At 38.9% G+C, this 26,590-nt stretch overlaps 1 protein-coding gene and 1 long non-coding RNA gene across 13 annotated transcripts in view; one reads left to right on the top strand and one right to left on the bottom strand.

Annotated features, from left to right (window-relative positions):
* Positions 1-14,374, bottom strand: part of LOC109253819 (uncharacterized) — a 41,187-nt gene extending 26,813 nt beyond the window's left edge. For 2 of the 3 annotated variants that reach the window (XR_008424648.1, XR_002074543.2), the window contains exons 1-2: positions 14,015-14,373; positions 2,849-2,895 (exon numbers count right to left, since the gene is read on the bottom strand). This is a non-coding gene — a long non-coding RNA (uncharacterized LOC109253819). Of the gene's footprint in view, positions 1-2,848; positions 2,896-14,014 lie in introns of all 3 variants that reach the window. The other variant, XR_002074544.2, reaches the window with a different exon arrangement.
* Positions 14,375-14,654: 280 nt separating this feature from the next.
* The window catches only part of EDEM3 (ER degradation enhancing alpha-mannosidase like protein 3), a 78,691-nt gene continuing 66,755 nt past the window's right edge, over positions 14,655-26,590 (top strand). For 9 of the 10 annotated variants that reach the window (XM_019427057.2, XM_019427045.2, XM_019427031.2 and 6 more), the window contains exons 1-2: positions 14,655-15,036; positions 19,985-20,030. In XM_019427057.2, the coding sequence (XP_019282602.1) occupies positions 14,876-15,036; positions 19,985-20,030 (207 nt within the window). In that variant the 5' untranslated portion in view covers positions 14,655-14,875. The remainder of the gene's footprint in view (positions 15,037-19,984; positions 20,031-26,590) is intronic. The other variant, XM_019427064.2, reaches the window with a different exon arrangement.

The following is a 26,590-nucleotide window of genomic DNA, read 5'->3' as shown; positions in this document are numbered from 1 at the left end:
AAACAGTATGGAAGTTCCTCAAAAATTAAAAATAGAGCTCTCCTATGACCCAGCAATTATGCTACTAGGTATTTATCCAAAGGATACAAAAATACTGATTCGAAGGGGCACATGCACCCCAATGTTGATAGCAGCGCTATCAACAATAGCCAAATTACAGAAAGAGCCCAAATGTCTATCAACTGACAAATGGATAAAGAAGATGTGGTGTGTGTATATATATATATATATATATATATATATATATATATATATATATATATATGTGATGGAATATTACTTAGCAATCACAAAGAATGAAATCTTGCCATTTGCAACAATGTACATGGAACTAGAGTGCATTATGCTAAGAAAAAGACAAATATCGTATGATTTCTCTCATATATGGAATTTAAGAAACAAAGCAGATGACCATAGGAGAAGGGAAAGAAAGATAAGATAAAAACAGACAAAAAATAAGATAAAAATTTAAGACTCTTAAACATGGAGAACAAACAGGGTTGTTGAGGGGAGGTGGGTAGGGGGGTGGGCTACATGGGTGATGGGCATTAAGGAGGCCACTTGTTGGGATGAGCGCTGGGTGTTATATGTAAATGATGAATCACTAAATTCTACTCCTGAAACCAATACTACACTATATGTTAACTAACTTGAATTTAAATTAAAAAAATTAAGGAGCACCTGGATGGCTCAGTCGGTTAAGCCTGTGACTCTTGATTCACATTGGGTCATGATCCCAGAGTGGAGTCGATCCCCATGTCAGGCTCCGTGCTGAGCATGGAGCTTGCTTGGGATACTCTCTCTCTCTCCCTCAAAAGAAATAGATAAAACTTTTGAAAATAAACAAATATGTAAATAAATAAATAAAATTTTTAAAAAAGGAGTTTGATAAGTTATATGTAATAAGAAAAATTAAAAGTAAAATGGAACAGATTTTCCAGTTAACCCATTTTAGGAATCCATAAATATTTCAAAACTCATAGTTGCATCTTCAGTAGAAGTGTGATCATGACTGTAAAAACACCAAAGCTAGACTTCCCAATATTTGTTAGCCTCTTCTCCTTTCTAGTTGTACAATCTCTTGGATTTAATCTGGACACATGGCTGCCCAGTTTACAAGCAAAAAATCTCAGCCTTCCTTGCAGCTAGGTGTGACCAATTGATTAATTCCTTTCCGATGAGATGTGAGCATCAGTGAGGTGTGCACCTTCCTGGTCACATCCTTTATAAAGGAAACTGCTTCCCCTCTTCCCTCTCCTTCCCTTTCAGGCCAATGGGAAGGTTTAAGTGATGCTGGTGAACCATTTTCTACCATAGAGAAGCCTGCTAGGGAGACTTTATAAGATGACCTAACTAGTGCTACTGTCTAACTGCCTGTGTGTTTCACTTGTTAATGTAAAGGCAAACCTAATTACATCTGCCACTGGCATATCACTTTATTAATTTTACCTCACTCCTCTCAAGTTATTTAATGGATATAATTTTTCTGTAAACATTTGCTGAATATCCACTGCAACAGAACCCACCTTAGGGAATTTGCTAGTGAGATAAGGACCTTTCAGTGCTTTCTGCAGCATGGGGCACTATTAACTACTCCTTCCTTCCAACTTTCTCATCCTTTGACTTCAGTGACTCACCTGTGGTTTGCTTTCTGGCTTTCTTTTCTTTGCTACTCTTCTTCCACTTCTTATTTTGGAGATCCCCAACGTTCCTTCCTGAAACTTCTCTTGTCACCTATCATTCTTAGCCTTTCTGGAGTCATGAACCTCTCGGATATTGTGCTGCAATACATTCTAGGGGGAGGACTTGTCACATATAATTTTAGGATTACATGGACGTACTGAGACAACTGGTAGATTCTCAAAGGGTTCTTACCCCTGAGATTAAGAACAATTTTTCCATGGCTTTAACTTCCTCCCATGGTGCTTAATAACTCCCTTTTATACTTAACCGGGATCTCTCTCTTTCTCTCTGTCTCTGTCTCTCTCTCTCCCTCCAGACCCACACATCTGGCTGCTTATTGTATTCCTCACTTGGATGTCAAACAGGCACCTTCCATTCAAACTTATCATGTCCCAAATGAACTTATCATCTATCCCCCTTCTCTTCAGCTGTCCTTCATCCTCTGGTTTCCATCTTGGTGAGTGGCACCACATTCCAATAAATTGTCCAAGTTGTAAAGAAATAAAAGCATCAATCCAGATTACTACTTCTGAAAAAAAAACATTTGTTGAATGACTAATGAATAAATGGAAAGATAGATCAAGTATGCTGGAGAAAAAAGAGAATAACTATTGAGAATGATGTGTACTAAAGTTTATGCTCAAATGTGCACACAGGGCTAAAGGCAGGTTTAAATAAGTAGTCATCAAACAAGTGAATGTGTATTTATTAAGTACCTTTTAGTACAAGGCACTGTGTTAGGCACTGATTTCATTCAGGATTCTATTTTAACAATATTTTCAGGGAAATGAGGAACATGATTTGTCAGAAAAGAGTAGTCAGAGTATATTAAGTGGGATAAATTTTTACTGAAGTTCAATTAATCTTACCTCATGACCAAGAAATGCTAAATCACTAATAACTTCTCTAATTCTCATTAATAACAGCTCTCTAATTCTTATCTAATTAATAATACTGCTCCTTATTATGCCTTCAAAGACGTCATCATAGTTCATACACAGTAGCTGTGATAATGGAAACTCAAGAAGATGGGCTGCTCTTTGGAGTTTAAGGTCATTAAATCTGGCATCTTTCCCTTCCTGAATTCCCATAGCTCTTTATTTGCTTTTCTCTGATGGCATTTATTTTCCCCTTTATTTTATGATGATTTGTGTGCATATCTTACCTCTTATCAGAAAGATTTTCTCCCCCCACAGACTCTGTGCTTTATATCTGGAAGGAGAACATTAAATACTGAGTCAATGAATGCTTTCCAGTTAAAAAAAAACCAAAAAACTCATTTAAAGGTAACATCAAATAAATCCTATAAAGTTGAGTAAATCTTGTTACAAGTGATGTTAAGAAGTTTGTGATATTTTCCAATATGACAGCAGCATAATATTTAAGTTACAGATGTTTGTTTTAGTACTATAAGATAGTTGGGAACATGTTAACCCATCTTAGATAGTAATTTATGAGGGAAGGTATTGGCTGGTTGAATGCAGCCTCCAGAGCCAGACTGTGTGGGTTCAAATCCTGGCTTTGCCATTCAATGGCTGGGAGGCTGAGGACCCCTTGGTGCTTCACTTCCTTCATCTGGAAAATGAGAATCTTAATAGGACTTACTTCCCGGAATTTTTTAAAAGGATGAAAAATAATGTACACACATAAGGCACCTAGAATGGTGTTAGAATTCATTAGACACTAGCCTTCATTTTCTTACAATTTTAACAAGAATAAGGGGAGCTGTGATTAGATTAGGAAAGAATGGAATTTTCTTCTTAGACAACATGATATAGATAACATCTCTCCTATCTTTCCAGCTTAAAACATTCCTATGATCCCCACATTTTCCATGACACCACAAATGCTTATCAGGTATTTTCAAGATGTAGGTAAGAGTTGGAACACATTTTATTGTAAACGAAAAGGTTTAAGTTTCACACAAATAGTGTTTTATCCTTTTTAGCATTCCCTACTCAAAAGACTTACTTGCCTTCCCAAGAACAAGCCAACAGATTTTACCATCCTCTCACTCTGTCCCCAGTAAAAAATACTTTCTGGAATTTAAAGAAAGAGACTGGATCTAACCAAATCTAAGGCACAATGCAAAGAGTTAATCAGAAAATTCCAGATTGTCTAGGTCGACTTGTGGGCCTCCTCAAATGTTCTCACTGTGCCATTGGTGCCCATTACTGCTGACAGCCCCCTATTGGGGAAGCCTCAGGCAATGTCAGAGGTGGGAAGAGAGGGTGGCTGCAACTTAACTTGGTACAGAAGCTCCAAAGAATAGAACATGTCAGAGAGGGGGCCACACAAAACATCAAAATAAGAGGCTCTGATAGTCCACCCAGTCGTGGGATGATGAGTGACAGAGCTGCCTTTGCCTCACACAAGAGCACTTCTTAGTCCTGGGGGCCTGCTCCTTCCTGGGTCACATGACGTGTCTCTGCCACTGTGAACCCTCACACGAGAAAAGGCCAGCATTTCTCAACCCATACACGTCCACAGGCAGCTGTCTTTATCATTTCAGGAAAAGGTCATGGCAGTGACAGAAATTTTGTTTTGCCTAAAAAAGGAATGCTCTTTGAAAAAATTTTCAGTGCATCCTAGAGAAGTGCTTTTTAGTTTCCATAACTGACTGGTAAATGTAACTTTACACCAAGGGTGTGATTTTTATATTGTATTTTACCAAAGTGGTAAAATGTGGGTGCAAAAATTGTTTTCCCCTTAGTGTTTCAGAGTAAGTATGAATGGAAACAAGACAAAACAGACACCAAACTTAGTCAATATGAAGGTTCGTGGGCAAACATGGTTGAAAATATAGCTTAATTTCAATATCGGTCTTATTCTTCTTCCTATAATTTTCATTGTATTCTATAACTGATTAGTCTGTCCAATTTCTTGGTGACTCATTATTACATTTTTCTTAGCAAAGGAGGAGACTTGTATTTCCTGTTAGCAGGACTTTCTTTTCTTGAATTGTACCACCTAATTATACTGTTTTTTTCTTCCTTTTATTCAAAATAGCGTGGTGGTACAAGAAGCCAGGCTAGAACTTGCTGTGGTGTGTTCATTTATCTGTTAGAATCTGACATAGGTTGGGGATGAGGTCCTTGGATTTTTGAGGTGATGTAATGTGGTTTGGGTTTTATTTTTTTTAATGTTTATTTATTTTTGAGAGAGGGAGAGCACATGTGAGCAGGCGAGAGGCAGAGAGACAGGGGGGACGGAGGATCAGAAGCAGGTTCTGTGCTGAGAGCAGAGAGCCCGATGCGGGGCTCGAACTCACAGACTGTGAGGCTGTGACCTGAGCCAAAGTCAGATGGTTAAGGCCAACTGAGCCACCCAGGTGCCCCATATAATTTATCATTTATATTGAGACATTTTTGAAAATGAAAGGGGGCACTACTCAGGATAATAGGACAGTGTAAATCAAGACTGTCACAAGCAAAACCAGAATTTATGGTAGAAATGATCTGGCCTTCTATCCAAATCTTGACTGTGCCAATTTCCTACTTTGACATGTGCAAAGTGATAAACCTCTTTGAACTTCATTTTCTGCATCTGCAAAAGAAAGATAACAATTCTCAAATGTTGAGGGAGAGGGGGAAGTGCCTGACATATTATGTATCCTTTGTAAGTATTATCAAGATAATGTTTGCCATGTATACCTTAAAATTCTTCACAATAGACAGTATGATATTATAAATGGATCAGGTTAAGTTACACTAGGGGTGCAATCAGTTGTCCCAATCAGAAATTCCCACTCCAGGGGCACCCGACTTAGTCGGTTGAGTGTCTGACTCTTGATTTTGCCTCAGGTCATGATCTCATGGTTCAGGAAACAGAGCCCCATGTCAGGCTTTGCACTCTGTGCGTGGAGCCGGCTTGGAATTCTCTCTCTCTTCCCCCTCCCCGCACCAAAGAAATAAATAAACTAAAAAAAGAAAAAGAAAAAGAAAAAGAAATTCCCACTCCAGGATGGCAGCTAAGGGGTCTCAGCAGGATGTAGGTACTACAAGCACATCTTTCCAACTTATCTGAATGCAGACTAAAGATCATTTTATTTACTATAACAAGTGTCAAAAATGAATTTTTCATTGTTGGAATTAGTGGTTTGTTAGCCATAATAAAGGACATTAGAAATAGACTCCCATAGTGGCTCAGTTGGTTAAGCAACTTCAGCTCAGGATAATGCGGTTTGGGGGTTCGAGCCCTGCGTCAGGCTCTGTGCTGACAGCTCAGAGCCTGGAGCCTGCTTCAGATTCTGTGTCTCCCTCTCTCTCTCTGCCCCTCCCCTGCTCATGCTCTATCTCTCTCTCTCAAAAATAGACAAACATTAAAAAAAAATAAAGAAGAAAAAGAAATAGGCTCTCACTGATAGAATTTATGATTTTCAAGATGTGTGGACTGGCTAACATATTTCAGAGGTACTCCCATGCTTTTATGAACACGTTGGTAAGAAGCTGGACCAGTAGGGACAGTGTGTGGGACGGAGGACTTCCAGTTGTCTGGTGCTTCCTGGAAGGGTGACAGAACCCTGGTTCTGGAATATTGTTCATCCTCCTGCAGTGAACCTTTCATGCAAGGTTATGACTACAGTTCCTAAACGGAAAGAGACCGGCATGTCATCAAACTCACAGAACAGGTGGTATGTGTTAACTGTTGATGCTTGCTAACTGTTTGTTTAATAAATGTCCGTAAGTATGACAGAAATTGGACTGAGATTGGTTTAATAATAAAAACTGGTTATGAGGTTGTTGGAGAATAGTTCATTTTTATCCCAATTCCTATAATTTGGCTGCAATCACTATCTACCAATAAATAAATAAATAAATAAATAAATAAATAAACCGGTAATTATGCATGATTAAAATATTTAATCATGTTTTTAACCACTAATGTGACTCTACATTTGGATCTTCTGTCCACTTCTGTTGGCCAATTGGAATGAAAACAAAAACAAAAACAAAAACAAAAACAAAAAACAAGTGTTAGAGGAACTGACTTGCATAGAATGGTAAATGGCAGATCCAGGTCTAAGACTCAAATCATGTGATTTTAAGTTCAATGCTCAGGAGTGGGTACAAAGCAAATGTGTGTATGTGTGTGTGTGTGCACATAGATGCCCGTGTCAGATGAAGAGGAATAGGAGGAAGGAAACCGAAGTGATGTGAGGTGACATGGAGGAAAACCAGAAAAAAAACATTAGGCAATACTGTAGGGTACTAAAATTAAGCACAAGCCTGCAAAGAAGGGCTGGGAAGGTTCTGAAGTTAGTATTTACTTAAGAACTAGTTCTATAAATAATAATAATAATAATGTCTATTAATCATTAGCAATAGACTAACAATAGTACATTTCCTTGCACAATGCAGATGTGTTTGACTCATTGCCTGGTGCCATGAAAATGTGCTCAAGAGGGTAGGGATACCTAAAACCACATCTCTCCAAGTTTTAAGTACAATCATGTGTATTGGAGATTGTAGACTGATTTTCAAATACCACAAGGAAATTGATCTGCAAAGAAACTAAGAACTGTTTTTTCTACTTTTCTCCCATGGCAAAATTTCCCTCCCCTTGGCTTATCACCTAAACTACTAAAAGCTCCGCTTGTGAAAAGAAGAAAAACTAAAAACCAAGAAACAAAAGCACAACAAAAAAAAAGTACAAAATCTTTCAATACATTTGGAGAAGAACCAAATAAAACATTATTTTCATACAACTTTATGCTGGAGAAGAAAGCCAGGAAATAGTTAATTTTAAATATTTAAGAACTATTGGGGCCTGGGTGGCTCAGTGGGTTAAGCATCCAACTCTTGATTTCTGCTCAGATCACAATCTCCCAGTTTGTGAGTTCGAGCCCCTCATCAGGCTCTATGCTATTAGTCCTTGGGATTCTCTCTCTCACCCACTCCATTGCCTCTCTCCCTCTCAGGCGCATGCACATGTACTCTCTCTTTCAAAAATAAATACACTTTAAATATTTAAGAACTGTCAACATTTATCTCAATGGAAAGGCACACTTCTGAAGTTAACAAATGATGAGGTTTGACAAATTTGGATCACTCTGTCTGAGGATTACGGGATGGGAGGAAGAAAGCCTGAAAAGGCAGTATTAAGTATGTGTGAGAAATAAGCCCACTGACCCCATCAAAGGAGGGACACAGAGACTCAGAGCACAGTGAACCCCTTTAATCAACATCCTCGCAAGAGTGGGTGTCTGATGGACAGGCACACTGGGGGCAGTTACAGCAGGCAATTTATCTCCTAGCATGTGAGTCCCTCCCCTGATTCCTCATTGACTGAGTGCTACAGAGTTTACAGCCTGGCCTGGAGGTTGCCTATGCCCACGTAAGGCAAAAAGTAATCTAACTGGAACAAATATACATTCCTCCGTGACACAGAGACTTCAGTTCTTTGGCGCATGCTCATTGCAAAGCCCCTCCCCCCCCCCCCAAATAAGCCTGCGAAATGAAGGGGGGGGGGGGGATGAAGAACCAGGAAGTGAAGTGTCTTAGGGTTTAGGACTCCACTGTGTGTGTGTGTTGGGGCTTGCACATATTCCCAATAGGTTATAAACCTATTGTTAAATAGACAGCACAGCTTTCATTTGGCATTTCTGAAAATGATTCATCTCACTTCTCACAGTGTGTATAAATTTTCTACATGTATATCTATATATGCAAATGGAGTTTCTAGAAGGTGATAATGTCAGATTTGGATAATGTGTAATATCAGCATCACTACAGAAATAGCTAACTTTTAATTCTTGAGTGTCAGAATACTAAGATTGCTCTACCTAATGTTTTTGACCCATTCAAATGGGCATCTTTCACTTTGATCCTCAATTTCATATATAGTTAAATTAGCATAAATCCAACTGAGTATCTTTTAAATCCTACGGAGGTTGGAGGGAAAATGCATTTTTGTAAAAACAAAGTAAAAAACAGAACGAAGTCACCCAAAAAACTGAAAAGATTTCCAAAGTCTATTCCACCTCTGTAACTTCAAATGGCTTACAGATGAGGCCACTTTTAATTTTAAGAGGGGAAGAAAAGTACATTGCGTTCGTATGTATGTTTACTCTAAAACATGGATAAGGCTCTATAGCTTGTACAAGGTCTCCATGGCAGAAAACACACATGAATTCGAAGGTCTCTCGAGGTGCATGTCTAGGAGGGCTCACATTTTTGGACGGGGAGGCTGCAGTAACAGTATGTGGTCAGCAAGCAAAGGAAGTGGACAGGATTCAGGGCTGAGTAGAATCATGATCCTACAGGCTAGGGAGCCACTGCACCTACCCCCGACTCCTGCTCTCACCAATGGCAATTTTTCCTTTCCACTCCATAATGACCAGCTATTGTTTACTGAGCTCTTTCAAACTGTGCTAAGTATTTTACACACAGCATCTCACCTCTTGCACAACACCCCTAGGAGGAAAGTGTTACAACAAGTAAACCATTCACTCCTTTTAAGAATGCTGGAAGGCAGGTACTATTCTTATTCTCATAAAGAAGGAAACCAAGGCACAAAGGCATTCAGTAACTTGCTTAAGATAACGTGGCCAATAAGTAGCAGAGCTGGCTCAGAGCCATTTTTCTTGGCCACCATGTCAAGTCAGCACCATTCAAATGTTGTGGAACGGTGCAGACTTAAACCTCTGTGGCCAGACTAAAATATAAAGTGGGAACCGTGTTGGTGATACAAGGGGATTTAAGAGAGAGGCCACCGACAAGATGCACTTGCTTGTGAAGAGCCACGTAACTTGGCTCTGTTGCTGATTGATATGTGGAAGTAAATGGAAAATGGCTACAAAATGAAACACCCAACCACAAGCGTGAGCTTAACATTAAACATGATATAGGAATGGGGCACCTGGGTGGCTCAGTTGGTTAAGTGTCTGACTCTTGATTTTGGCTCGGGCCATGATCTCAGGGTTCGTGGGATCAAGCCCACCTGGGGTCTGCACTGACAGTGCAGAATCTCTCCCTCTCTCTCTACTCCCCCCTCAAAATAAATAGACATTTAAAAAAAACATTATGTAGGAGCAAAATCTCTTGCCTAAGAGACCTGGTGCAGGTGTCATTGAGAGAAATAAGATAATTATCTGAAGCTGAAGTGATTTTTAAGATCTTGAATCATGATTGAGAGGTGATAAAAGCCCTGGGGACATCTTTAGCAGCAATGAATCATTCGCATTTCCCATTCTCTTTCTTGGAATCTGGGTAAGTCAGACAGCCAAGCCGGAAGTCAGCCCACAACATTCACTATCTTTTTCATTAAGTAGTCTTTCTAGGGCCTTAAAGTCCCTAGTTGTGAATGTAGAATAAGTCCCATCTTTATTTAAAGTTTGTAATATTGGGTCCTCCAGAAGTGTTCTGTAAATTCCACACGCTATCAAATAAGAGGAAAAGCAATTTGAAGAATGACAAAATCACTACTCCCAAATTCCACACTAGAGTTTTCAGAGTAACTAGATCTGTAGTACTAAAGAATTCAAGTCATTTAGGGGCAACTGCCGCTGTATGGTCAGTCTCACACAGCTGCTTACAGCCTCCTGGGACTATTTCCGAGCAGTGATATTGAAGTGGAGCCCCTCCCTTGTGTTTGTGAATCCATAGGATTCTAACCAGGATTCTCCTGCCCCTCCCTAAGTCCTGATCCATCCGGGAAGAAAGTAAAGAGAACACAGGTGAGCATACATATTTACATAAGCTACAAGGTTGTGCAAACAAACTCTTAACTGATAAAAGGGCATTTTATAAATGGCTCTTATTTCTAACCATTTGCTTTGGCAGCTTTATTTTTTTAATTCAAGCACAATTAACACAGTGTTATATTAGTTTCAGGTATACATTATAATGATTCGACAATTCCACACATTACTCGGTGCTCATCAAGATAAGTGTACTGTAATCCCTTTCACCTAGTTTATCCATCCTCCCAAACTGCCTGTGGCAACCACCAGGTTGTTCTCTATATTTAAGAGTCTAGTTTTTTGTTTGTCTCCTTTTTTCTCTGTTCGTTTGTTCTGTTTCTTAAAATCCACATGAATGAAATCATGTATTTGTCTCTGAGACAAATTTACTTCTTTCACTTAGCATTATACCCTCTAGATCAATCCATGTTGTTGCAACATCTTCTTTATCCATTCCTCTATGGATAGACATTTGGGCTTCCATATTTTGGCTATTGTAAATAATGCTGCAATAAACATAGGTGTGCATGTATCTTGTTGAATTAGTGTTTTCATTTCCTTTGGGTAACTACCCAGTAATTGAATTACTGGATGATATGATGGTTCTATTTTTATTTTTTTGAGGAACCTCCATACTGTTTTCCACCATGACTGCACCGGCTGGTATTCCCACCAACAGCTCTTTTCTTTCCCCATTCTTGCCAATACTTGTTATTTATCCTTTAGAGTCTAGCTATTCTAACAGGTGTAAGGTGGTATCTAATTATGGTTTTGATTTGCATTTTCCTGATGATTAGTGATGTCGAACACCTCTTCATGTACTTGTTGGCCATCTGTACGACTTTTTCAGAAAAATGTCTATTCATGTCCTCTGCCCACTTTTAATTGGATTATGTGGTGTTGAACTGTATAATCTTTTTATATATTTTGGTTATTAACCCCTTATTGGATACATCAGTTAAAAATATCTTCTCCCATTCTGTAGGTTGTCTTTTGTTGATGGTTTCCTTTGCTGTGCAAAAGCTTTTTATTTTGGTGTGATTTCTTACAATTTTTAATGGGCTTTACACATCTAAAGTCTCTTCCATATTGTTTTAAAGTCCTTATCCTTAGTCTCCTTAATGTCTTACACCAGTGTTTTTCCCTCTGTATAACACACCAAGGTTTCTCTTGTTTAAATCCTATATCCTTTTTATCATAAGTGTTTATCATAAAATAATGTGTATAGGTTTTAAAATAATGAATGTAAATTTTTCCTAGTGTCCATAACTGCCAATTAGCTAAGAATCTTGATTATTTCCATCATGAGGTTAAAATGGATTCTCTTTTGAAATGCACTTTGTGAACATATTTTTCTTTCACTTCCATGGGCTCCACCTTACATATGATAAATTGCAATACTGTGTAGGCCATATAAGCTTTTCTACTCACAGTTTTGCAGAGATTAGTGAAAAATGGACTCAGCAACTGGCTAGAAATTGAATTTCAGTAAGGGAGGAAAAAATGATTATTATTTAGCAAGTCAACAAAAAATATGTTCTGGGTTCTCATTAGACATTTTTAAAATGTAGTGTTAGCTTGAAAACAAATAAATGAGTCAAGAGGGGAAAACAGAAAATTCTAAACATTAAAAGCCAGAACTCCTTCCTGAGAACATTTTTGTTAATGATAGTTACTAGTCAATTTTTGACTTCTTATAAAGGCTTGGAACATTAGGAAGATAAAGAAAACTGAATTACTGCCAATAATCTACTACAAATAATTGACTTGACTACATTTCATACAACTGAAGGTCATTGACTATTTTTCTATTTTCTTCATTCCTAGTTTTCAAATACTGGATGGTTGGTATTGACCTTTAGCTTGTCATGTTCTCTATGCCAGAGCCAAGAACAATTCACAGGTATTATTTATTTAGCTAACTTCATCCTTAAAGCTGCCAAAGAGGATCCAGGATGGAACCCATATAGGGTTGCAAGTCCATAAAAGGAATAAAATTAATATTGTACAGAAATGACCTCATGTGTTCTCACAACCTTCATAAAAGATAAAAAGATGGAAACAAGTATATTCAACACTTATTAAGTATCTATAACAGCAGAAGCACAGTGCTGAATTTTGGAACATAATTAAGGTGAAGTCCATATCCTTCAAGCAGTCATAATCTAGTGGGCATGGCTGACTGTGAAAAACACAATCATAAAGACATAAAATACAATGAAAGAATAGGGGAGAGAATGACCTCTCTCTCTCTCTCTTTTTTTTTTTTTTAAGTTTATTTATTTATTTTGAGAGAGAGAGAAAGAGCATGAATGGGAGAAGGGCAGAGAGAGAGGGGGACAGAGGATCTGAAGCAGGCTCCGCACTGCTGCTCCTCAGCAGCGAGTCTGATGTGGGGCTCAATGTCACCAACCTATGAGATCATGACCTGAGCTTAAGTCAGACACTCAAGCACCTGAGCCATCCAGGCGCCCAGAGAGAATGACTTCCACTGGTTGTAAGGCTATGAAAGGGTTTTGTAGATATGAAATCTGAGCCAACTCAATGGGAAGAGTGTCCTACAAAAATGGTGGGATAGCAGAGGATAACATGAGAATTCTTTAGTTATCACATAGAATCTGAGGGCAGGGCAGGGGTATAAGGGAGATGACATGTTCAGAGGGTCTGTGGATATCCTTAAATGCCAACTCCGGTAGCAGTGTTGTGAAAAGTAGGGTGGCAGGGAAGTAATTAGGAGACCATTGCAATGGTTCAGGAAGGAGGTAATGAGGTTTGAACTAAGAAGAAGTAGGAGTGCCAGCCAGTAGTGATAGCAGTAGAATCTATGTAATTTGGCAAGTGGGTGGGTGTGGACCATGAAGGAGGAGGAGGAGTTGAAGATGATTCTAAGGCATTAATTTGAAACAGTGAACATATTACATTTGAGCTACCTTGAGCCACAGAGAAGGGAATTTCCATCAGGAAGGTGGAAGTGTGGGTCTAGAGATCAGGACAGATATGGAAATCATAGGCATGTGATGGCTGAATACATATGAGTGGAAGAAATCACCAAAGGATAGTGTACAAAGAGAAAAAAAGACAAAAAGAAAACCTTAAAATGCAAGGAACACCAGCGTTTGAAGAAAGAGAGGAGTGAAGAGTCATTGGTGTCACATGAATGGCCGGTCTGAGAGCCAAGCATATGATGCAAAGTGATCAAAATCAACAAAAGTTTCCAGAGATACAGCTGAACGCTGCTGAGGGGATCAGCAGGCGATTTCCTGTGGTCACAGAGATCATATCCGCACCTAAACTCTGCACCTACCTACTCAATTATCACACAAGAAATACAATGTGGTTTTTCAAGAGGAACCCACTCATTTTACCAATAGTTAATGTGGGACTCAGTGATCAAAATAAATTGCAAGTTCCAATTTCCTTCATTAAATTTTCTTTCAAGCTCACTACTCTCCTTACATTGAGGTTTTTAGAGAACTATTATTAATCAAGTACGTGCTCTCTTTAATCCCTGTGGATGTGGTTACATGCAAGGACTCCTGAGTCACAGAGGTTTGTTGGGTGTCTAATCCAGCAGTGTAACGAGGACTTGTTACCTAACCTCTTCAGACTCGGTTTCCTCATTTGCAAAATGGGAATGGTGATACTTACTTGTGAGAGTTGAGAAGAGTGCATGAGAGAACGCAAGCAAAACTCAGCACGTGGCATCAAAGGTCAACTCACTTTTGCTGTTACTGTTTTGTACTTTCTCTCGGGGCAGAGGCTACCCCAACACTACTGCCGAAAGCGGGTAGCACAGAGCTGGGGACGTGTGAGCCTCATTCGGCCAGCCCTCCGGGAAGCGTCAAGCGCAGGAAGAGGGATAAACAGTTGACAGGTTCCCCAGGACTCGTAAGCCTACAGCCCCAGAGGTAGGACTGGCTGCAAGACGCCGCTGGAAGCGGGATCCTAGTCACCGCCTGTGACCCTCGGAAGACCACACATCCCAGGGTGCAGCGCGCCCACCCAGGGTGGAAATTTAGCCAGGCGGAGTCTGATTGCTAGCCCGCCGGGGAAAGCAGCGCACGCTGGGACTTGTAGTCTTCGAGTCGCAAGTTCGCGGGTCGGAGGAGGGCGGAAGCCAGAGGTCCCGCCTTTTGTCCACGTCTCACTTCTCCCGGCCAATGCCCTCTCCTGTCCCCGGAGCCAGCCCCTCTCCGATCTGGTCCCCATTGGTCCTGAGCCTCAATGCCCCGGGCCCTACCCGGAAGTAACGTTGGGGGAGGCGGTTTCCTAGACTACGACACCGGAAAGTTGGGGGAGGCGCTCCGGGCTGCTAAGGGCGGAGGGCGGTGGCAGCGCTGGCGCTGGGGACCGGCTCGGCGGTTTCGGGAAGCAGTTCGGCTACGGCTACCGCTTGCGTTGCTCCGCATCCCGCCCTCGGCACGGCTCGCAGCCCCCTTGCCACCCGCGTCCGGCAATGTGTCCCACCGGCCGGGCGTAGCCGCTGCGCGTGCGCGGAACCGCAGGGCCATGAGCGAAGCCGGCGGCGGCCGGGGCTGTGGGTCCTCGGTCCCCCAGCGAGCGCCATGGAGCCTGGTAGCGGCGACGGCCGCCTTCTGCCTGGTGTCGGCCACGTCTGTGTGGACGGCGGGGGCCGCGCCCATGAGTAGGGAAGAGAGACAGAAGCTTGGGTAAGGGTGCCTGGAAGCCTGGGGTGGGTTTCCTCAGGAGGTGGACCACAGGCGAGGTGCCTGTCATTGCGACCCGGGCGTGCAGTGGCCTCTCCTGTCGCGATTGGGACAGTTGCCCCGCGAGGACCCTGGCGGGGAGGACAGGGTCCGGGAAGGTGGGGATCGTCGCCCGCAGTGCGACCTCGGGGGACCATCGGGGTGTCGCCTGGGCCGTCGGTGACATGTGCAGCCTCCTTGAGGCCATCCGTGGTGTGTCAACGCAGCTGCCATGTCAATGTCCCGTGAAGGGGGCTACAGCTCGTGCCACTACGCGCCAGAGTCCTGTGGTTGTCTTTCGTCGGAGACGTGGTTAGATTCTCGCACAAGTGAGCTCCCAGCTGGGAAAATGTTGCTGATCTCACAGTAGTTAAGGAAATAGTCTTTACACCTGTTACGGAAAAGGGGGCGTACGTTGAAATTTGAACTTTACACATTTACCATTTCCTTGCAGTGTTTTGTTGCACTGCACTTTCTAATAGAACAGTATTTGATGGTATTACTTAGAAGCCTCAGTTAATTATACCTGTTCCCTTTGTTCAAAGTAGTCTTATCAGTCTTGAGAGTGTGATAAAATTATCAGTTATATTTACAGCATTTAATTGGGCGTCACTATTCCTAATATATGCTAGGTCCCACAAATTAATAAGAAAAAACCAAGAACCAGTAAGAAGATGGGCAAAGGGTATGAAGAGTTAATTCACACAAGAGGAAATGCAAATGATCAATAAACATGAAAAGTTACTCAATCTCTTAAATGTGAGAGATGGCAGATTAAAGCAATGAGACAGCTCTTTTTTGCCATCAGATTAGTACAAAACACAGGTACTAACTAACTGAGGTGTGAGAAAAGACTTGGTGGGAGTGTAAATTTGCTGTAACTTATTGACAGTATCTCCTAAAATTTAAATTGTATCTACTCTTTGATTCATTAATCTGGTCTCAGGGAATCTATCCTACAGAAATAAAAGCACTCTTGATGTAGAGATAGGTATACATGGATGTGCATTTTTAAGGACTGGAACTGTTTCTTGGAGCATCTGTATTATGGAGTAATATTCAGATATTATGGAGGAGGTAGAAGGCCATCCAGGATATATTCCCAAGACAAAAATGCAAGTTGTAGAATAATATGTATAGTACCATCCTATGTTCTTTTAAATGCAGAATAGAAATTGTCAAAGCTCAGAAAAACATGGAAAGATGATTACCCCTGGGATTAGGATGGAGGTGAGATGGAACCATCAGTTTTATTTTATATACGTACTTCCTTATTGTTTAAATCATTGCAAGAGTATTAGTTTCTTAGTAAGACAACGATTAAGAAATAAGAAAACAAAAGATGCTTGATGGAAAAAAAAGTATCAGCTACCAAAACAAAAATATCAGGAAATTCTCTTTTAAAAAAAAATTTTTTTTTTCAAAGTTTATTTTTGAGAGAGAGAGAGAGAGAGAGAGACAGAGTGCGAGTGGGGGAGGGGCAGAAAGCGAGGGAGACACAGAATCTGAAGCAGGCTCCAGCCTCCATGCTGTCAGTACAGAGCCTGATACGGGCCTGGAACCCACAAACTGTGAAATCATGACCTGAGCCTAAGTTGGATGCCCAACCGCCTGAGCCACCCAGGCGCCCCAGTAAACCCTTAATAAGTATCTTACATTTTCTCTCTTTATGAATTTAATGTATCCTCGATAACTGTTTTAATGAATGCCCTGCTCTGTGCCAGGTTCTTTACAGCTCTGTAATCCTCCCTGTTTCTTAATGAGGTGAATGTGATTCCCGTGGTGCAGATGAGGAAATTGAGACTCAAGGTCAACTTGTTCAAAATCAGAGTTAGTAAATGGTGGAACCAGTATTCAGACCCAGATCTGTGTGACTTCAGAGACGTTCTCTCCACTGTGTTGCACTTCATAAGATTTGGAAAGAGAAGCTTAAGTCTAAGGATGGAACGTATCTTATTTGATCACCACTCCCTTTTCTCTTTTTTTGTTAAAAATTTTTATTTGAAGAAGAGTCATTAGTTAAGTCATTTGTTGACCAAAATTAATTTTTAACTGGAAGAATCCAACCAAAGTGGCTTGGAATTTCAGCTCCAATTTTGAGAGTAAGAATCTGGAGCTAATAAACCACAAATACATAATTGCTTGATTGCTTTCCCCTCTGGGAATTTTTGGGAACCTGATCTGATTCATTAGGTTTACCTGTATGATTTTTTTTTTAAAGCCCAAATAATGATTTATGATAAAAAGCATAAAGTGCCCCACCCTTTTTCCTATCCTACCAAGCCAAACTGATGATACAGACTGGAATTATCACTAATAGTAAAGAGTTGCTCGATTGCTTACAGTTTATGGAATTTTTACTTGGTCATATGTAGTCTTATCCTTCCTGGAATACATTGTTTTTTGTTTTTGTGATTTAAATATTACAGCAGTTGTTAATGTTCTCTTTTCATTAAAAAGAAAAAGTATAAATGCAGTTTCTATAGCACATTGGCAGGCAGTGTAATTTTAGATAAAGCTGACTTACAAAAATTATTTTAAAGCGAAGAAAAAGACATAATGTTTGAACTATGGATCTGATTTCCAACATATTTTTATTCACTTGTTGAATAGATATAAAACCATCTTAGAGACATTTTCTTCTGTTGAGTATAGTTATCTACCATTCTGTATTTAAATATGACTTTGTAGACTTACGTGTTTAAGTAGGAGAGAGAGAGCACTGAACTGGATATTAAATATCTCCACTTTGAAGTATGTGTTGTGAAATCTGATGATCATGTACTGCATAAATGTAAGGGTTGGAAAATAACACGGTCTCATATGCAGTCGTGATTTATTCATAATCATGAAAATCAAGGGCTTACGAAGTTTGGGTTACCGAGTTACAGTTTATGTTATCTATAATGCGTGTGTCTGGGCAGTGCCATTGCCAGTTAAAGGAATTTGTACCTCTTGACAATAATCTTGTATTGATTCCATTTCGGTGAAAGGAAGAAGGATTTCCTTATTCCATTTGTTGATATCAGTGCTTGAAAAGAAAATCTTAACATTGTTTTTGGTTGTTTATTAGCTAATTTGAGAGATCTTTATCATTTGTAATATAATAAAGAAATGTATGGAAGAATTCTTTGAGATACTCCATAGTTTTCTGAGATAACTTGGTCCATATTCTGTCATACATATAAACACATACAGAATTAATGTTTTAGCAAAGTGATGAGATCTTGTTTTAAATGATTGTTTTAAAATGATTATTCATAAAAAGTTTGCCAGGCCTTATTCAGTTTATAAGTTTGAGTGTGCTTGATTTTGCTGGTCATTATAGCCAGGATCTGGAAATTAGTTCTTTTCTGTCTGCTAGCTTTATTATTACCAGTGTTTCATTATCCATGGTTACAGTTTTTAAAATGAGAATTTCAACATAACAGGAAGTAAAATAAAATTATACCCAGCCATTTTCTCTAACACTTTCTTCAGTTCTTGCTATTAGTGATTGGAACTTTGGGAATAATAGCATTAATAAAAGATTACCGCATTATTTTTCCTTTGCTAATTATTTAGATATTTGGCTTTGTCAAACCATAACATTAAATGTAGAACAAGGCCAGCTGGGTGGCTCAGTTGGTTAAGCGTCTGACTTTTGATTTCAGCTCGGGTCATGATTTCACAGTCGTGAGGGACCGTGAGATCGAGCCCTGAATCAGGCTCTATGCTAGGCTGGGCCTGTAGCCCGCTGAAGATTCTCTCTCCCACTCTTTTTGCCCCTCACTTGTTTGTGTGTGTGCTTTGTGTGCTTTCCTGCTCTCTCTCTCTCTCAAACAAACAAACAAACAAACAAACGTAAAACATTTGTAGTTTTTTGTATAGTTGTCAAGACCCCAAACTTGAGAGTGTTTAATTGAAAGACTAGTTAGTTGGTCCAGACAGTACAGATTTTGACTTAGTAAATCTGATGTGGGGATCAGATATCTCCATTTTAAACAGTCATCTTGGGGATTTTAAGACACAGAGATAGCCAAAACACACAAATTTCTTTTTGAGGATTATTTTTCTCATTTTATTTATTTTTTTGATGTTTATTTTTTGAGAGAGAGAGACAGAACAAGCAGGGGAGGGGCAGAAGGAGACAGAGGATCAGAAGCAGGCTCTGTGCTATCCAGCTGTCAGTGCACAGCCCAATATGGGGCTCAAATTCACGAACCTTGAGACCATGACCTGAGCTGAAGTAGGATGCTTAACTGACTGAGCCACCCATGCGCCCCTATTTTTCTCATTTTAGAGATGAATATTATTTATTTGACTTTTGACAGTTTTTTAAAGGAGCAGAGAGTACATCATAAAATCATAAAATTGGTCTTTTGAAAGTGTGAACAAATATGTATTAATAAGTATGTATTAAAGTAAGCATTAGTGATTTTATTTAAAAGGGAAAGTAGAAGCTGTTAGAGTACTGTTATTTCATATCCTTACACACCCACCCCTCTCTTGCTAGAGTATATATACTCTATATAAGCAATAAATGGTAACAATTCTTCTTTTGGAGGTCTCCAGCAATATTCTTCCTTTTAAGACAGATGTGTTAAATAATTTTTTTAAGAGGTAATTGTTTTTCAGCATCAGACTTCCTTCTCTGTGCACGGCATCCATCATTTATCAGTTTTCTTAGGGAACATAAGGTAAATTTTACATAAATTGCTAGGAATAGTAAAAGTTTGGCCTAGCCCTGTGTGTTTCATGAAAGCTTGTCTATTCACACTGATGTATTTCTTGACTCTGTTTATGTCTTTTTCTAACTATTTTTTTCTTTTGTTTTTTAATTGGTGCACGTTTATGAAGGAGCTGTAGCTTTTTGAAAAACAGTAAATAGAATGTTCTTAACTTTTTTCTATTTCTGCTCTTTTAAAATTAGGAATCAAGTACTGGAAATGTTTGATCATGCTTATGGTAACTATATGGTAAGTAAAAGGCTTATCTTGACATAATTTATGTGAGCAGATGGTTGTATCAGCACAGTCACCTGGGAATTTTGAAACCTGAATTAATAGCACATTATTTTAAAGGAAGTTTTTAAGAAACAGTGCAAGCAGAGGCTAACAGAGTATTCCTGATAATTGGTTCTTAGAGGACCAGTTTATTAAATAGGTAAAAATTGAATTAGATTATGAAACTTTGTACTTAGGTTGTTTCCTTTGGTACTATCAACAGTGTTTATTGAGTGGTTTATATAGCTAGATACTGTGGATGTACGTGAATAAGATGTTCTCTCTGGCCTTCAGGGAAATTATTCTCTTAATTAAAAAAAAAAACTGCAATATTACTTTATTACTCTGAAGAAAACCGTTGCTTAAAAGAGACAGAATATGACCTAGTTTCTGTCCAAATTTATCTTCATAGTGGTCTTTGAATATATTTTGCTTTTCAGATACACTGATTTGTACGGTTGTAAATGTCTTAGTGTTCACTGGGGTTGAAATAGTTTCAGTTTTGCAAGATGAAAAAGTTATGGAAATCTGTTGCTCAACAGTGAATATACTTAATGGTACTGAACTTAAAAATGGTAAATTTTGTGTTACATGGTTTTTTTCTTTTTACCACAATTAAAAATTTAAGGGGCGCCTGGGTGGCTCAGTTGGTTAAGCGTCCAACTTCAGCTCAGGTCATGATCTTGCAGTTTGTGAGTTTGAGCCCTGCATCAGGCTCTGTGCTGACAGCTTGCTCACAGCCTGGAGCCTGCTCTGGATTCTGTCTCCCTTTCTCTCTGCCCCTGCCCCGCTCACACTCTGTCTCTCTCAAAAATAAATAAATATTTTTTAAAAATGAAAAAAAGAAAAAAATTAATACCCAGGTGCTTGGGTGGCTCAATCAGTTTAGCATCCGACTTTTGATTTCAGCTCGGGTCGTGATCCCAGGGTTGTGGGATCGAGCCCTACATCAGGCTCTGTACAGAGCATGAAGCCTGCTGAAGATTCTGCCCCTCTCCCCTGCTCATGCTCTCTCTCTCTTAAAAAAAAAAAAAAAAATGAATCCCCACACAGTACAGGGGAGCCATTTGGAGGACAGTAGGGCTGAGTGGGTTGTAACTGCCCCCCTACTTCTCCGTGCCTCTTTCCCCTTAATACAATGATCTTAGACTCCAGGGAAAAAGTGTTTAATTTCTAAAAAGATGAACTAGCAGGGAAAATTTGAGAGTTGCAAGAAAATTTTCTGGGTAAATGTGTGTCATTTTGAAAAGAGTAATCAAATTATTCTGAGAATACTTATGACTTTGTTTTTACGTTTTAAAATATACTAGCAGATTTTCTTTTAACATGAAGGCCTATGAAATATAGTTGGGAAAAGTTTGGCAAAGAACTCATTTTGATTCTGCTTTAAGTATTTTGCAACTGATTCTGTGAATCCATTTTTACATATATATTACCCAAATATCTTCATATATTAACATCTTTATAAACATCTAAGTACATACATACTTTATGCATTTTTGTATTGTTTCAGCATGTTTTATATTTGATACTTCCTGTTCCTTTCTGTAGTGCACATTTTAAAATGTTTTTTTTTTTTTTTTAAAAATTTTTTTTAAATGTTTATCTTTGAGACAGAGGGAGACAGAGCACAAGTGGGGGAGGGCAGAGAGAGAGGGAGACACAGAATCTGAAACAGGCTCCAGGCTCTGAGCTGTCAGCACAGAGCCCAATGCGGGGCTTGAACCCACGAACCGTGAGATCATGACCTGAGCCAAAGTCGATGCTTAACCAACTGAGCCACCCAGGCACCCCACATTTTAAAAGGTTTTTAGAAAATAATGGTAATGAAGTTTCGGGTATTTTTGCAATATTGAAAACACAGTTTTAAATTCATATCTAAAGCTCTTGGCCATTTCCTTAATATTTCTTTCAAAATTATTTCTCTCTGGTTAATTCTATTTGAGCCAAGCATAATTTAAAAAAGCTAGGCTAATAGTTTTGAGGTGGTCAAACGGACCTATGCTATACCCTCAAACCTTAGTCATCTCATAAATGCATACTTTTGGTTCCAAAGTTGAATAGCTGGATCAATTCAGTACATTTCTTTTTTAGAGTTTGTTTATTTTATTTTTGAGAGAGGGAGAGAGAGAGAGCAGAGTGTGAGTGGGGGAGGGCAGAGAGAGAGGGAGACACAGAGTCCGAAGCAGGCTCCAGGCTCTAAACTGTCAGCACAGAGCCCAACGCAGGGTTCAAACTCATGAACCGTGAGATCATAACCTGAGCTGAAGTCTGACTGAGCCATCCAGGTGCCCCAGTTTAGTACATTTCACCGTGAAGAGGATCCTGTCTTTGTAAATCACAGTATCTTTAATGTCTCTTATTAGGTAAATGGCAGAAAGTTTTATCAATACATTTTTTCCTATTATAGAATGCACTGTAGTAAGTGGGTTTATAACAAAGCAGACACTGAGAACAGCTCTCAGAGGACTTCCTGGTGTAGTTCCTATTTATTGGATCCTAACTGGGAAACTTTGGTATACCTGCCTTCTTATAAGATCTAAAGGAGAGGGATTTCAACCCCAAAGATTGGGAACTCCTGGAATTAACACTGTCTTCCATTTTTCTGGTGGATCCACACCCATCTGCAATCCACCGCAATAGATATTTTTATCATTTATTTATTTATTTCTCCGTTTATTTATTTCAAGAGAGACAGAGAGAGTGAGCGGGAGAGGGACAGAGAGAGAGGGAGAGAGAGATCTGAGGCATGGATCCAAGCCCGATGTGGGGCTTGAACTCACGAACCATGAGATCATGACCTGAGCCAAAACCAAGAGTCGGACACTTAACAGACTGAGCCATCCAGGTGCCCTGCAATAGATATTTTTAAACGTTCAACTCTTTTACAACATGAGTGACTTTTGTAATGTACTTATGCTCAGTTTATGTGAAATTTGTAACATAAGATTTGGTCTAGAATTCTCACTTCCCCTTTTCAAGTTCTGAGCTAACCTGAAACAGTTCTAAAATATTAAATAGAGACCAGGTGCTCTATATTTGTTATTTGAAGTCAGTTGAAAATTTTTTCCAGTTATTGTACTCAAACAGTATTAGTTTGCTGTAGAGCAAAAGTATATAGATTTTGGAATTAGATGGATTTGAGTTCTAATTCTTTCCTGGCTAGTTAACAGCTGGGACCCTAAACAGATCATTTAACCCTCTGAGCAATGTCTTCCTTTGTAGCCTGTAAGATGGTTGAGAACAGGGATCATTTTAATATGATTAATATTATGATTAATAATATGATTTTAATGAATTTTTAATAAATTCATCTTTTATAGGTCTTGTGCCTAAAATCATGCCTGGTACACAAATGCTTATTTATTTAATTTTTTTAAAGAACTGAATTGTATTCTTGTCAAGATGTAATCAAATAGTGGGTTTTTTTGTATTTGATTATTATGATATATCTTTGCCTCATAAATTCAAAGAAATCATTTAACAAGCTTCATTAAAGATATGAGTTTATGGTGAATTTTGGGATCTAGAAGTTTACTTCTTTTGTTGTAGTTAGTTGCCTACTATGCCGAAATATAAAATGCCTGGCACATAGTGGACTGTTAATAAGTGTTGAAATCTTTTCATTTCTCACTAGTCCTTCTTAATATTACTCTCCATTCTAGTGCGCGTTTAGAGCAATTCCTTTTAACTTCCTTAGTTCGTAGGAAAACAGTATTTTCCAAAGAATACAATATAAAGAGCAAGTGAGAAGTCTGGAAATGGGACAGGACACCCTAAGGTAGCTGTGTCACCTGCCAGCTGGGTTGCAATGAGACAGTTAACTAATCTCCCTGAGCCTGTTTTCCTCATCTCTCTCCAGTGGTTATTGCCTGCTCCACACTGCCATTGTAAGGATTAAACAAGTTAATATCATTCAAGTGCATAGAACTAGTGTCAGGCAAATAGGAAGCCCTGTATAAGAGTTTGCTGTTATTGTTACTAATACTATCATTATCCATTCTCTGCCTGAGATTGAAATTGCCCTCCTAAACTTCATCTGGATTCTAAACTCGTTCCTCAGATTGTGATTAGAACTTCTTTAAAACACACATTCTTTTCTGTTCTAGGCATGTACCCTTTGAGCTTATTTTTTTCCTTGTTTTTGTTTTTGTTTTTGGATTCCCCAAGTTCTGCAAATGTTATTTTTCAATAACAGTGCCCCGCCAGCTTTAGGTAGGGCAATACGACTCTGCCATCTTTTGTTATATCCAGGCATTTTCTGATTTTAAATATTTTAAAACCAAAATATTTTATCAATATTGGTTTAATATTAATATAATAACAACTATGTTTGACGTATCTCTAGTCCCAATCAGACTGCAGTTCATCCACAATAAATTGCACAGATGGCTTTCTTTTCCCCCCAAATAACATGAAATTTGATGTTTGTTTTGGCAGTTCTTGTGTGGCCTAATTTAACCTCAGACCATAGCCACTATAGCACTTCTGTTAGTATGTTTTTAGTATTTGTGCTGAGGTTAGTTTGCAGATTAAGTTAGACAACAAAATGGCATGTATTTAGGCCACCAAATGCAGAACTGCTTTGGATCTGAGCTCTTTGACCTGATATTTGTCTCCTGAGGTTTTTCCTGTTACTGTAGACAACTCAAACTGTTACAAGTTGTAAAAAAACAAAACAAAACAAAACAAAAAAACTGTACTTTGGTAGAGCCCTAAACATTACAAATAAACTTTAAAAGAGTTGGTAAGAACAGTTTCTTGTAACTCAGTGGAATCATACCTAATAACCACTTTTAAGCTTGATTTTGTGAGAGCACGGTTCAAAGAAACAGTAGATTAGTCCTTATCATTGGAACCAAAGGAACTGTTTTAAAGCGTAACTTCCTTAAAAATTTCTAGATTTGTGTAAGTTTTCTTAGAATTACTTTTTTCTCCTAATACTACTTCCTTTAAACATTTTTTATTGTGGTAAAAAGTATCATAAAATTTACCATATTAACCATTTTTAAGTGAACATTTCTATGGCATGAAGTATATTCAGCATGTTCTGTAACCATTACTATCTGTTTCCAGAACGTCTTCATGTTCCACATTGGAAACTCTGTACCCGATGTTTTCTTTTTGATAGTTTGCTCATCAAAAAGAGTAATTCTGTAAATAAAGTACTTTTTGAAAAGCAGTGCTATGGCTGGGAGGAGGTAAGTTAGGAGCTTAAATGTGCCTTTTTTGTGTGTAGAGGAGTGTGGGACTACCTTTTTGTTAACCACTGTTCCTTGGTCTGTACTTCTAGAGCATCCTAAAACTGCCAAAATGACAAATTCTGTAGTGTTCTCTTGTGATATTTTATCATGACACTCTGATACTCTATATAGGACTTGAACTTGGTAGAACACAGGTTTTTTTTGTTTGTTTGTTTAGTTAGGTATAATTTATAGACAAAAATCTTTAAGTGCACAATTCTGAGTTTTGACAGTTGTATACATTTGTTTAATGACCACCACAGTCATGACATGACATTTTGGTCACAAAACTTCCTCGTGTTAGCAGTGAGTTCCTTTTCCACACCTCTGACCTCCGGCAACCCCTGTGATCTTTCGGCACAACAGTTTTTCCTCTTTAGGAGTTCATATAAATGGCATCGTATAGAATATAGTCTTTTGATTCAGATTTCTTTTGTTTAACATGATGCTTTTGAGATTTTATCTATGTTGTTGGATATACCGTAGTTCTATTTGTTGCTTAATAGTATTCAGTTGATTTGATAGAGCACATTTATTTATCCACTCACCAACTGATAAATAAATATTAGCCTTGTTTCTGGTGTTTGGCTACTATTAAAAAGACTGCTGTGAAAATTTGCTATGCATGCAAATTTTTATAAGGACATATATTTTCATATGTTTCCCAACTAGGAACGGGATTGCTAGGTTATATGACAATACGTTTGACTTAATAAGGACTGCAGGGGTGCCTGGGTAGTTTAGTTGGTTAAGCATCCAACTGTTGATTTCGGTTCAGGTCACGAGCTCATGGTTTGTGAGTTCGAGTCCTGCGTCAGGCTCTGTGCTGGCAGTGCAGGGCCTGCTTGGTATTCTCTGTCTCCCTCTCTCTGCCCCTCCTCCGCTTGTACTCTGGTCTCTCTTTTTCTCAAAAATAAAACGAACTTAAAAAAAAACCAAAAAACTACAGAACTTCCCTAAAGTGTCTGTAATATTTTGTATTCCCCCACCAGCAATGTATAAAAGTTTCTGCATCTTCCCCAGTGCGTTGTATTTTCAGTCCTTTTAATTTCAGCCATTCTAATGGGTATGTAGTGGTATGTTCTTGTGATTTTAATTTGACTTTTCCTGATAACGGGTGATGCTGAAAATCTTCCTGTGTGCTTAGTATATCTTTTTTTAGTGAAGCCTCTGTTCATATCTCTTGTCTATTTTAAAATCAAGTCATTTGTCCTGTTATTGCTGAGTCATAAGAGTTCTATATCCTGGATATCCTTTCTCACCTATATTACATATCACAGATATTTTCTC

This window comes from Panthera pardus, unplaced genomic scaffold (assembly GCF_024362965.1).
Source record: "Panthera pardus isolate Hobbes unplaced genomic scaffold, ASM2436296v1 HiC_scaffold_21, whole genome shotgun sequence".
In the NCBI taxonomy this organism is placed as follows: domain Eukaryota; kingdom Metazoa; phylum Chordata; class Mammalia; order Carnivora; family Felidae; genus Panthera; species Panthera pardus.
The sequence above is the reverse complement of the archived record's forward strand: the minus strand, read 5'-3'. Positions and strand labels throughout refer to the sequence as shown.